Source organism: Guillardia theta (assembly GCF_000315625.1).
Source record: "Guillardia theta CCMP2712 unplaced genomic scaffold GUITHscaffold_39, whole genome shotgun sequence".
In the NCBI taxonomy this organism is placed as follows: Eukaryota; class Cryptophyceae; order Pyrenomonadales; family Geminigeraceae; genus Guillardia; species Guillardia theta.
In genome coordinates, this window is record NW_005434635.1 from 130,730 (window position 1) to 143,213 (window position 12,484).

At 50.1% G+C, this 12,484-nt stretch overlaps 4 protein-coding genes across 4 annotated transcripts in view; 1 reads left to right on the plus strand and 3 right to left on the minus strand.

Annotated features, from left to right (window-relative positions):
• Positions 1-1,566, plus strand: part of GUITHDRAFT_139548 (hypothetical protein) — a gene marked incomplete at both ends in the record, with an annotated part of 2,475 nt that extends 909 nt beyond the window's left edge. Inside the window, 10 exons of the mRNA XM_005831669.1 lie at positions 1-2; positions 36-183; positions 232-323; positions 383-493; positions 545-741; positions 789-833; positions 940-1,033; positions 1,081-1,254; positions 1,467-1,522; positions 1,554-1,566. The exon at positions 1-2 is cut by the window's left edge and continues 757 nt beyond it. Coding sequence (XP_005831726.1) covers positions 1-2; positions 36-183; positions 232-323; positions 383-493; positions 545-741; positions 789-833; positions 940-1,033; positions 1,081-1,254; positions 1,467-1,522; positions 1,554-1,566 — 932 coding nt within the window. The remainder of the gene's footprint in view (positions 3-35; positions 184-231; positions 324-382; positions 494-544; positions 742-788; positions 834-939; positions 1,034-1,080; positions 1,255-1,466; positions 1,523-1,553) is intronic.
• A 229-nt stretch (positions 1,567-1,795) lies between these two features.
• On the minus strand, positions 1,796-6,846 carry GUITHDRAFT_139549 (hypothetical protein; the record flags this gene model as incomplete). The annotated part of the gene is made up of 7 exons (XM_005831529.1): positions 1,796-4,288; positions 4,453-4,548; positions 4,625-4,777; positions 5,027-5,128; positions 5,222-6,586; positions 6,634-6,735; positions 6,784-6,846. 7 exons carry the CDS (start codon positions 6,844-6,846, stop codon positions 1,796-1,798), a joined length of 4,374 nt encoding a protein of 1,457 aa, XP_005831586.1.
• A 1,415-nt stretch (positions 6,847-8,261) lies between these two features.
• GUITHDRAFT_163496 (hypothetical protein) lies at positions 8,262-10,430 on the minus strand (the record flags this gene model as incomplete). Its single annotated transcript, XM_005831530.1, has 2 exons — positions 8,262-9,215; positions 9,325-10,430. 2 exons carry the CDS (start codon positions 10,428-10,430, stop codon positions 8,405-8,407), a joined length of 1,917 nt encoding a protein of 638 aa, XP_005831587.1. The 3' UTR covers positions 8,262-8,404.
• Positions 10,431-10,768: 338 nt separating this feature from the next.
• On the minus strand, positions 10,769-12,347 carry CLC (clathrin light chain). The gene is made up of 6 exons (XM_005831531.1): positions 12,329-12,347; positions 11,484-11,878; positions 11,314-11,434; positions 11,174-11,264; positions 11,028-11,095; positions 10,769-10,973 (listed from the first exon to the last, which is right to left on the minus strand). The coding sequence occupies exons 1-6, from the start codon at positions 12,329-12,331 to the stop codon at positions 10,899-10,901; spliced, it is 753 nt and encodes a 250-aa protein (XP_005831588.1). The 5' UTR covers positions 12,332-12,347; the 3' UTR covers positions 10,769-10,898.
• Positions 12,348-12,484: the final 137 nt, after the last annotated feature.

Here is a 12,484-nt window from a genome sequence, read left to right on the forward strand (position 1 = left end):
AGGTGCAACCAGGATTGTCGTTCCATTCTGTGCAGGAGGTATATACGGAAAAGCCGAGGATGTCGATACAGGGATGGTTCCATGGGCCCAAAGACACGAGCACGCACTCCATGGCCACTGTAAATCAGCTCATCTCCAAGGTCGATAACGAGGATCCCTTCCATGACTACGACGATGTCGCAGGTGTGAGCTGACGGCAAGGCGTGATCATCCTCTGAATCTCCTCCGTAGGCGATGCGAACGCGGTGCTGACTGAGGAGGACAAGGAGGAGCTGAGCTCTTTCATCAACAGCGCCTACTTGAAGCCTGACGCCATCGGCAAGGTGCAGCGCTCCGACAACGGTGCTGCTGAGGTTGTGACGAGGACACTGCGTTTGCGCAGATGTTGGAGAAATTTCAGGAAGAATCTCACATCCTGCTGTACGACTTTCTGTCGGATGACGTCATCGACTGCGTTCGCGAGCTCTGCTGCGAAGAAGACAGACGGCACAAGGTGAAAACTTCAGCGGCAGCTCGACGCACTCTGACCCCCTGAGACGCGCAGCTGGGACAAGGCACCATCCCCAAGTACGAGGCGGGATATGGGGAGGGATGGGAACCCATCGGGCCTCCTCACATGCGTCGGTACCTCAAGTACGACGGCCAACCAGCGCAGCCCAAGAAGGGGAGCTCAGTAGGTGCGATCCTGCAGTGGCTGAAGCAGAAGTTTGTCTCTGCTCCTTTCCTGCGGTTCCTTAAGAGGTTGGTGGGACCACGGGGATCGCAAGGGCCTGACTTTTCTTCCTCAGTTTCACTTCTCTGAAGCTGCTATCGTCCAAGGGAGAGTGCAGGAGGTACAGAGAGGGAGGGAGGGAGGGAGGACAATATGGATGCGGACTCTGAGGAGGATTGCGACAAGGAAGGGACAGAGTCGTTGTAGTGATGGGCATTCCGTTCCAGGTTCCGTCCGGGCCTCGACTACACTGTCGCTCATTACGGGTCGATCTGCAAGCAAGGAAGACTAAATCTTGTGTGGTGCACAGTAGATGACCAGGTTTGCGCTCCTCCTCCCCTGCTCTCCCGTCACTGACCACCTTGCAGTACGACGGAGAGAAATCGATCAGAAAGGAGAAGATGTCGAAGCAGGACAAGATGGACTTGTGGAGCAGCGGGGATGTCGGGGGGTTCGAGTGCTACGTGGAAGCTGAGGAGGAGACGACAGCCGAGGCCTCCGACGTCTTCAAGATGGATGATGATGACGGGCCTTTACTTCAGGTCCTACTTTCTTCAACATCTCAACGTCCCACCTGTCCCTTCCCTCTCTCCTGCTCCTGCTCCTGCTCCTGCTCCTGCTCCTCCTGCTCCTGCTCCTGCTCCTGCTCCTGCTCCTGCTCCTGCTCCTGCTCCTGCTCCTGCTCCTGCTCCTGCTCCTGCTCCTGCTCCTGCTCCCTCTCTGTTCTCTCGCTCCTTGTCAAATCGCTCCACAGGTTCTGGCTCGCAGCAACACCATGAGCGTCGTATTGCAGGTCGGCATGTTGATCATGTCACTCCTGTCTCGCTCACCGCACGTGCAGGACAACGGGGTGATGAGGTTTGTTAAGTACCTTGGAGGGAACGCCCCCAGCAGCCGATGGGATGTCGCCATCGACTTCAAAGTAGGAGACGAAGAGCAAGAATGAAGACCTTGCAGCCCTTGGGTGCTCATCTTTCCGCTTGCCCGCATGAGTTTGGATCTGTCTACCAGCACTCGCACACGTCAAGACAAGGTTCTAATAAGAATATTAGAATTGACATCGTCGCTACAAGACTTGTATGCTCAGCTGCTGTCGGACGAGTCCGACGAACTGTCCGGCTGAAAGACGCGACGTCGCTGCTTGGAGGAGTAGCTCTCTATGGGCGACTCCCGCTCGTCGTCGCTTCCTTCTTGCTGCATTGTGCTGTCGACAAACGTTTGCTTCTCCTCCTCCTCCTCCTCCTCCTCCTCCTCCTCCTCCGTATCAGAGATTTCCATGGACGACATGTCGGAGGAGGCTGTGCCGCCGTAGAGGATGGCTTCATCCAGAGCATACAGGATGATAGCAATGGATCCAACGGACGTGTAACTGCAGAGCAGCTCTGGCCCGAAGTCATCCTGCCTGCCCGCCCCGAGCTCGCTCACGTTCATACTCTCGTTCTCGTTCTCGTTGTCCTGTGACTCCCCGTTGTCAAAGTCCTTCTTCTCCTCGGCCTTCCAGGGTTGCGGGAGGCCGGAGAACCAGGGGCGCAGCCAGTTGCCCTTGATCGAAGTGATCAGGAGCCTGAGAACTTCGACGAGGTCATGAGGGCAACGAGCCATCTTGACCATCTGCAGCCATTCCTTCCTCATCTTCAAGAACTCTGAATCTACAGCAAGCTGCAATGACAACACGTCAGCCATGGTGAAGGCTTGAAGAAAGAATACCTCGTTCAAGGCCATCTCGATCAGCAAAAGATCTCCTTTGAGTTTACACAAGGATGCCGGCAGGTGCCGTGGGAAGTCACTTTCACTGTCGTCCGCCGGCAAGTCGATGCCAAAGTACGCTCTTGCCGCATCAATCTGCCCAAGAAAACGCAAGTTACTTTCTATGCGAGATAAGGTCACAAGGAACACAACCTCTTCTGAGCGGATGGAGCTGTAAGCTTCTTGTACAAACTCACAAGCACGATGTCCACCCTCAGGTTGCTCTTTCTCAAGGAACTTTGAGGCGTTCGAGACGATGCTTTCTATTCCAACCTTCAATGGCCGAGGAGCTCTCTTAGGTGGTTGCTTTTCCGTCACATTACTGGTCTCAACTTCCATTTTTTGGTCTCCAGTCGCCTCGGCCTTGACTTCACTCTCTTTCTTGGACATGTGACTCAAGAAATCGTGGCGATAAAGCTCCAAGTTCTCGATCAGTTCATGCTCGCGTACGCCATACGATTCCAGGGACTGAATCAAATGTTCCAACTGGTGAGGTTTGGATATTGTACACCATGCGTGCTCTGATTGGACGTCGCCGAACAGATCTTTAAATTCTTCCCGCTCGCATGAAGAAGCTGGAGGGGATTGAATCCAGATCCTTGAAAAATCACCTCCAAACACCCAGTACCGGCGATAAAACCTGTCGCACCCCAAACATTCAGACTTAGGCCTTCTATCATACAAAGTAGACTTGTACTTCTGATCCAGGGATCTCTTTTTGTTGAGATCTTCCTTCCTGATACCTTTCTTGAACGACTCACTTTCATGGATGCTGATGAGAAACTTCAGGTTGTCATCGATGGCTGCTCTATGTACATCGTTTGGACTCGCCCTCGAGGGATCGTCTGTTCCTCCATCACCAAAGGCATTTTTCCTCGCACCCCCAAGGAACCACTCAGAGCTGATCGTCCTTGGATTCTTGGCCATCGCAAGAGAGATCTTTGTTGGTTTGTCATACACTGCTGGGATGTTGGTTGAACCATATTCTTCTTCATACCTCTCCAATTTCCACTTCTCCCACTGCTTTGGCATATACCCATAGCCACGTCCTTGGAGCGGGAAGCAAGGTTTTCCCATCTTGCGAATCATCATATCATTTGCTACTAACTTCCACTTGTCAAACTTCTTGGACCCTCCAAAGGACTGCATAGACCAATACAATTCGTAGACAGAAAACTCAATGGATTCGATTTTGAACTTCCTCTCTTCCGACATGTCTGGCCCCACTATCTCAGTCCATCGCTGCAAGAAAGTTTGCGCCTCTTCTTTGAAGTCGTCGAAGTTATGAGGGATTGGGATTGACTCATCTTCCTCGACTCCCTTATCATTGTCGGAGTCCCTCATTTCCTTCTCTTCCACATCGAACACAGGCTTTCTCCCTAACGCTTTCCTCACCCCCATCATTGCCCCCCCCCGGGACCGACGACAATCACCCTTGGCACTGTATAAATATTCCTGGGGAGGCGGAATGTTGCCGTAGATCTTCTCGTACTCCGAGAGTTGCCACTTCTCCCACTGACGCGGCATGTACGCTATACCCCTCCCCGGAAACGTGATGCATTTCCTTCCTAGCTTGCGGAGCATCATGTCATTTGCAACGATCTTCCATCTCTTGATTCGAACCGAACCTCCGAGAGATTGAACAGACCAGTAAAACTCATGCACAAAGAATTCAACACCTTCTAGCACCAGCTTGAAGTTTGATTTGACCTTATCTCCGACGATTGTATGAAGATTAGTTGTGAAGGTCTCTGCTTCATTGGTTTCATCGCAAGTCAAATCTGCTGCAGAGCATGACCAGGGACGGTTTTCCTCTGACTTGGAGAACCCCTGCTCCAAAAATCTCCAAGAAAGGCATTGTTCACACCTTCTCCAATATTTGATGCTTGACAAAACATCTTCGTCTTGAATCATTTCTGTGTCAGCGTGCGATGAACCTCGTTTCTCCGATCTTGATGGTGTTCTCCCTCTCCCTGCTGCTCGTCCTCTTGTACCTGTGCTTCTCCCACCCTGACCGCCACGTCCGCCACGACGTCCCCTGCCTCCCCTGCCTCCCCTGCCTCCCCTGCCTCCTCGGCCTCGACCGCGACCTGTCGATGCAGAGGAGTCCGCGCTTGCCCTCTGTGAGGCTCCAACTTTCGATCTAGACCGAGATTCACTTGCCACTTGCCTTCCACCTCTGCCCTTTTGAGCCAGTTTCCTAGCATCGGATTCGTGTGAATCGTTGAGAGCAAAGTCAGAAACGTCTACGTCATCAACGTCTTTCCCCCCTTCATCCTCATCCTCATCCTCATCCTCATCCTCCTGTCCCCATCCTTCCTGAGAAAGCCTTTCATTCATGCTCCCATTTCGATTTCCTTCATCCTCCTCGTCCGCATTGTCGTCATGGTCATCGTCAACATCATCGTCATCATCGTCATCATCGTTTTCATCGTCGCGCATGTTCTTATCGTCATCGTCGTCGTCGTTGTCGTCGTCGTCGTCGTCGTCGTTGTCGTCGTCGTCAGCATCGTCATTTGCTCCATCCATCTGAGCAATAGGTTGGAATTGAATGTTCGATTTGACTACATTCTCTGTGGCATTTTCGGGTGTCGAGCCAAGCAACACTGCAGCTGCTGAAATGTTATTTGATTGCTGCAACTTGTCCGTATTTGGAGATTTGTTATCAACCTGCATGGGCTGTGCAGCAATGCTTGGACTTCGATTTCCATCTTGCATATCCACTCTTTCTGATTTGCTTTCACCTCGATGCTTCTCGCGTACCGAATGATTGAATTCCTGTTTCTTGTCCATCAGAAGCATCGAATACGACTCAGCCTTTCTATCCAACAATCCTCGGATAGATGATGTTTCAAGAGCAAGATTGACATTCAAAATCAACATATCCAATCTTGCCTTCATTGGGAGATCTTCATAATAAGTCTCCGACAAATATCTACAGAACTCAAGCAATCCCATTCGTTCGTTCAAGGAATCAAGGCAGTCAAGTTGATGCTCTTTGCAGACCATGGCTATGTATTGACGGAAAAGCTCGGGCCAGGTTAAGGCATTCAGGGGTCTACCCAAAAAGGCCTTCTTGGATGACCCCAGGTCTGTGAAAAGAGCTTCAATAAGGAATATGTGGATTCCACGAAAGATTTCGCAGCTAGGATTGCAAAGGAGTTGACAAAATTCTTCGAAGGAGATCTTTTCGTTCTTGAAGTGTTGTGAAAAGAAATTTGTGAATTCCCATACCTCAAGAGAGTCACATATCACATCAGAATTGAGTTTCACTTGGAGTGGATCGGCCTTGAGAAAGTCTGCATGCAAGTTTGCATTATCCCCATTCGGTGAGAATCCCAACTTCTTCTGGATATGAATAAGTTCCAGATCATCTATCATCACAAGTCTGTGTTGATATTTCTCAATTGTCTTCTGCCAAATTCGTTTCTTTTTCTCATCCTGCCTGTGACGCTCCAACTCCATCTTGATTTCTTCCTTCTGCATTTCATATTCAGCTTTTTGTTTAACTCGTTCCATCCTCAACCATTCCTTGGCTTCTACTTTTTTCCGTTCTTGGATCAATTTTTGCTTGATCATTTCCTGCTTCATCATCTCACGGCTCGAAACTTTATTCCTTTCGGTTGTCACTTCGGCGAAGGACTCGCTTTGACGGTTCGTAACGACTGGCAGCTGATGTGACCAAAGCAAGGTTGGCAACTGGACTGGAGTGCTGCTTTTGTACTGCATGCAGGAACTTGCGCCTGGGAGTTTTTCTATCTCCTTCACAATTGTTCCTGAAGTGAGACCAAACAAAGCATGACCGTTCACACCCCTCCTCCAGGGGTACCCTCCAGACCTCAATCTCTCCACCACCTTCTGCCACACCTCATCGGGCGACGAGCCTTGCATCTCTTCCTTCACGCCACACTGCCGGACAACAAAAGAGGGTCCTCCCTGGGGTAAAAAGCCGCCATAGCGAATCTCAAACGAGAAATGCCCGAGCTGCCGAGGGTTCTCCATACTAGGGAAGCAACGAAGACCCTTGTAGCCAATGGGGTATATGTGGTCGTAGTTGTGATACCCTGGAATATCCGGTAGCACAGCACCTAGTGAAAGGACAGTGAAGGCATGCGGTCCATCCAACGCCTGGAAAGGAGATCAGCGCAACATGAAGTACACAACAAAAGACTGACTTCGAATGGACACAGGATGGCTTCTTCGCTTGCAAACTTCTTGTAGACCTCAAGGGAATTCATCTCAGGGCCTTGCTCCACTTTCCTCTTCTTCTGAGTATGCTGAAGATCATCGTCTGCAGACCTGGAAAGCGCATCGCTCCCTTTCACCATCGACCCTGCGTTCTCTTCGTCGAAGTTGTCTTTCCTCATGTTGAAGAAATGATCGTCCATTGTTCAATCCGTTACACAGCCAGATATCAACTGATGTACACAAGTTAAACTCGCCGTGAAGCCTTCACAGTCAGATTGAATTCCATGCAATCCGATTTGCGCTTGTTTCAGGCCGGCCACAATGTTGGTTGGAACACCATTGGAGAGCGGCACTACCTGCATTTGCAAGGTGAATCAGAAATCTTGGAATGCATATGAAGATTTTCATCTATAGTGCAACTCAAACACACGACTCTCATAAAGCAACAAGGGACAGACAGCAGAAAACATCGTCAACGACAACTAATACGATCATATGTCAAGACGGTGGAATCGATATCATTCGGTAGAGGTAGGGAAGTGTTTGAAGGGATGCCCTTTGAGAAGAGAGACCATTGAAGTCCAAGTTGCAAGAATGATGAATGAAAACCAGAAGAGAACAAGCAGCAAGCAAGGCATGCGATGCTAACCCCGTTGGCTCACGAAGCTACAATTCGCGGTTTACGAATGTCTCTAATGGCTGAGCGTGTAACAAACCACCAAACTACACGTTCACTTTGGTTCACACCAAAGATCTGCACACCGAGCACATCTCAACGCAAACCAAACCAAACCAAAACTGGATTCCGTGGGAAAAGTTGGTTTCATGCTAGAAACGTGGCATCATCCAGTACGAAAACGACACTAGAGCTGATGGGAGTGAAGGAGGAGGGTGGAAATTGGGGATGGAGAGGCACGGAAAGGAGGGAGGAGGAGGTGGAGGAGGAGGAGGAGGGAGGAAGAGCAAGTGACAGCTGCCAAGACAACAACCCGCGAGGAAATCAACGCGGGAAACCTTGTCTTCAATCCGCGGGAATTAATGTTACCGAATCCTCAAATATCAAGACAATGCTTGAATACGTGGTCCTAAATATACCTGCTAAATTTCTATAACAAACGAATAATTTGAAAAGTTTTGCTCAACAAAAGAGATGTGTCTTGAGAGGTAGAACCCCGGATGAAAAGAAATCGTTTGTCGGTAACGGAATCATAACTGTGCATGAGAGATAAAAAGAATGAACAAGAGCAATAAAGACAATCTTACCATCAAATGAGAAACGGGTGAGGGATAGAGGGAGCGATGGAGATGGGGAAAGAATCGGAGGATGAGACAAGAATGGGCGAAGAAATGAGTTGACAAGAGACAGTTGAGGGCTAGGAGGAGACCTCCGGGGGTAGTAAGGATAGATGTCGGATTTTACATGAAAATGGCTGACACAAGAGCACTAGAAAAGCTGAAACATGTTTCTCTCTCCTGACTGAAACATCTTCTATGTGTCTCTAAGATTTTTTTCACGTGGGCGCATGCATGGTGTGTCAATTTTTTGTTGCCAGATCGCTAATAACCAGCCGCTTGCCGCTGGGCCCTGACAAGATGCTTGACAAGATGATCGTTTCTGGTCTAGGTTACCAATGTGAGCGGTAGTTCCTAGGAGTCTAAATTGTTTGTTTCGTCTCACATGGAGTTTCAAGATGTATTTACAAAGGATAAGTTTCGAAGGGTAATCAGCATCAACATCCTTGTATCTGGATTTACCCATCAGAGTTGGGGCGAGGTTCCATCCTGTTCCAGTCGCTCCTTTCGGTTCAGAAGGAGCGACGCTCCCGAATCGCCATAAGAAGATAACCAAGATCGAACCTGGTCCTTGACCGTTGGCCTTCTCTCCTTGAAGCCCCCCTCCTCCCCTGGTGTACTCGCTTGTTTGCTGGTGGCCCGAGCTTCCTTCCTTCTCTCCTGCTGCTCTCTGAGTTGTTGGAGCGCACGAGAGTCAATCCGATGCTCCAACGTCCCCTCAGAAGCTTTCCCAGAATTGAAGGAGCTCAGGTCAGCAGACAGAGCCAACTGTTGGAACCTTCCATGTCCTGAGCCCTGAGCCTTCTTCTCGGCCTGAGACCTTTGCCACAGCTGTGCAAGGCGATGTTCGACTCTGCGGTTTCTCTGCTTCAGATCCCAAGTCTTGGAGAGCTTCTTCCACATCCGCTCATCGCGTTTCCAAGCCCAATGCTTTTGACCTTCATCCCTCGGAGTATGGAGAAGGAGAGCTCTTGTCCGAGATGGTGAGGAGCCCAACAAGCCCTGTGTCTTGCGATGTTTCAAACCAGCAAGTAGGTGAACAAGCGTCTTTGCAATCTGCTCTTCTTGGTCCTCTTGGGTCCCAACCTTAGAAGGTTCAGTGTTAGAATGTTCCGGGCCCTCATGCTCTGCCACAAAACTCTTGTGTGCTTCCCAGTCTCTGGCTCTCTCCTCTTTCGAAGGTCCTTCCCATCCCAACGAGTAATCATGCGTCCTCTCCCGAACCCATTTGTCTGTTCCACATTCAGGATTGCTGCTCCCGTCCACACAATAGTATCTGTTCAAACTTTCAATACAACAACACAGAGAGAATGCAAAGCAAGAATCAGGGAAGATGATAGTCAACGGGGCTGAAGTGAAAGATGTGGGGTGAGAAGCGAACTTACGGATCGGAATACGGCGAGTAGACATCGACTATCGAGTGCGCAGGGTGTACCCATCTCTGGCTAACAGGCAAACTGACTGACTCCTCAGACGTAGAGCCGGGCCCTTCTTGACGGTTCTTGCGATTTGGAAACGAAATCTTCCACCCTCGAGATCCTCGAGAAAGGATGCTATCATACGGAACGATAATCCTCTCGACAGATCCATCCTTGGAGGTGATCACACTGACGCTGGTCCTTGACTTCTCCCCGCGGGACAACCACTTGGGCAGGGGATGATCCAACACAGCACTCTTGGAAGAATTGTTGCTTATGATAGCCGAGGCAATGGTCTCTGCGATATGAGATATCATGCACTTCAGATCACAATCGTGTGCCCCATCCCCCGTCTCCTCATCGAAGTCCTCTGCCTCGTGCGCTGGTGTTTTGGAAGGGTTGTCGTACGAGTAGGAGCCATCGTGGTAATACCAAACATTCCTCGTGGTGTCTGTGTTGGATGGGTATCCTGGTCCCTCCTCTTGGCGTTGAAGTCGCACGTGCATTGAGGCGTCTCCGTCAGAAACATGGTCAATCCAGTTTCCGACGTGGGACCATCCGTGCCAACGTGAATCTGGGTGCACTTCGGAATTCCAGAACTTTCTCAAGAGCCTGTTTTCATCCCACTCCCTGTCACTAAACTGACTTCGCTTCAACCACTTGCGAGATTTCTTGATGTGTCGGTCCTCGTCATACAGATCCCGCTCCTGCTCATCCGGCAATGAAACCTCGTACCCGTCGGAGACTGGTCTGATCACCGCATCCCCCGGAACATCGATCTTTTCCAGCTCTCCATTCCCTGATCGCGAGACGTGCATGGACCTAGTTCCTACGTTGACCCACCCTGCGGGGGGGTCGTCAACTCGATCGTATTCTGGCCAACCTTTGTGGTATCCTTCCTTGTCACCATCCTCACCTCCCCAGCCCTGCGAGCTTGCCTTGAGCTGAGCTCCTTCGTTCTCTCGGAGCGCAACGCTGGAAGCAGGTGATTTGACAACGATGAGGAGGAGGAGGAGGAGGCTGGTAAGGAGGAGCAGCGAGGCCGCACTTACCCCCGACGCCTTGATCGCCATCACGCCCCCCAAGCTCCCGCTTTTAGAGACAGGGCTGAATGAGGGCCTAAACTTAGCGGCTATGACGCCTGCAAGCAGGCTTGGAACTGCCGGGTAGTACAGTCCGATTACGGTCGGGCCTCATCATCCGGGCAGTCTGGCCTGGCGACCGGGTGACCATCATCATGCGGGGGACTTATCGGAGTGCTGTACTCTCGAACGCACGGCCGGCAGTGTCAGGTACAGCCTGGGGATGATCATTGTGAAGTTGAGCTTTCATATTCTTAGCAAAAGAGCGATGAATGAGAGCCATCGTGTTAAAATACGACCCGGCGCGATCGGCAAGGACTCGAACTTCTGAAATGGAACGGCAAATCTAATTAGAAACGAAGCACTATTACGCCAATGATTTTCTGCGCCTTCCGTGCCCCGGCAATATCCACACGATCTGTAAGACTTGCCGACATGCAACCAGCGCAATGAACATGTCTAAGCACCAAAGTTCTTTGCAGTTGCAGGAGGGTTGGTCTTCACAGCGATCAACACGGACTTCATGCGAGAGATCTGAGTAAGCCAAATTAGATGAAGTGAATGAATGTAATCAGGATGCAAACGTACCAAGTTGTTCCTCTTTGGATCCGAGCTCAAGTCCAAATAGGTACAAACCTTGTCCCATGAGTCCTTGCCTTTTCAAAAATAGCAAAATTAGCAATCCGACACGCTGACGGCACAGAAAGAAATCAAGGGTAAAACAGGCTACATACCAGCAAGACCAGCCTTCAAAGCAGCATCACGGTTCTTCACAAATTCGAGCTCATCACTTTGATTCTTCTTCTGGTTGGAATCCATCATTGACTGCCATGGGGGTAAGAACCAAGAATATCGCGCGATCATATAAGTCCACCTTGCGCTTGTTTTCGTGCTCATCGATCTGTTTCTTGGCATGCTCCATCTGAGCTGACTTCTTTGCAAGGGCTTCTTCCCTCCTCTTCTGAAGCTTCACTCGATTCTCTGCCTCCCAAGCCCTAAGTTTTCAATCATCAAATCCTAATCAAAATGAGATCACAGTCATACTCGAGGATTGAGTTGTCTTCATGCACAGGTGCAGGATTCGAGAACCCAGAGGACTGAGGAGCTGGAGAAGAATCGAACATGTCCATGTTGCTGCCACTGGTAGGGGCCCCAAGAAGACCATCATCGTCCATGGCGACTGGAACAGCATTGCTGGGTTGGGCCTCTTCACCAAAATCGTCTCCAAGAAGGCCATTATCTCCTTCCGGAGCATCACCTCCTCCAAAAACATCCTCGGAAGGAGCAGCAGCTGGCTGTGACTCGTCCCCAAAACCATCGTTGGTGCCAACTAAATCTTCTCCACCGAACGCATCATCAGCTCCAAACGGATCTGCATTTTCTGCCGGTGGGGGCTGGGTGTTTTCAACTGGTCCACCGAGGGCATCCCAATCATCGTCCTGCATGGAAGTATCAAGGGAAGCATGGAGGCGAAGAGACATTGAATGAGGAGCCTTTCCGGGAAAACACAGCAAGGAGGAATTTCTTACAGGTGTTGATTGATTTTCAAGAGAGACATGTGTACGTGAGTGTGAAACTTGGGACCCAAGGAGCCAACACACCAATTAAGAACGATAGGATCGAGGAATTCATGGGGACAGTTGAATACATCAAGGAAATTCCAGAGAAAAGATCATCAAGAAGCAAGTTTCAAGAAGAACGAATCGAAGAGAAACTGACTTACAAGCAGTGGGCCCAACTCTTCATGGCAATACATAAATGCAACCAGCAACCCAGAGAAAAAAACAGAACACGAATCATTCAATGTAATAAATCAAACTTGCAGATCCATAAATTGTGAACGAACACGACACGGGAGATGTTATGTTTAACGAACACGCATCTCTCACCATGGCGTCTGGAGCGGAGGAATCTGCCGCGTGGCGGGGGAGGAGGGTGGGTACTGAATGTTACGGGTGGGGGTGATACAAAAGTGTCTCAACACCCCCAAAGCACTATGAAATTTTGCCCAAATGACATGGTAGGGTATACATGGGGAAAGTTGT

Bases quoted from the DNA above. Each gene is read 5' to 3' on its own strand.
- CLC (XM_005831531.1), bottom strand. The intron at 11,435-11,483 runs GTATGACTGTGA...TTGAAAACTTAG, and splicing joins GAAGACAACTCAATCCTCGA to GGCTTGGGAGGCAGAGAATC. The intron at 11,265-11,313 runs GTGGACTTATAT...CCCCCATGGCAG, and splicing joins AGCACGAAAACAAGCGCAAG to TCAATGATGGATTCCAACCA.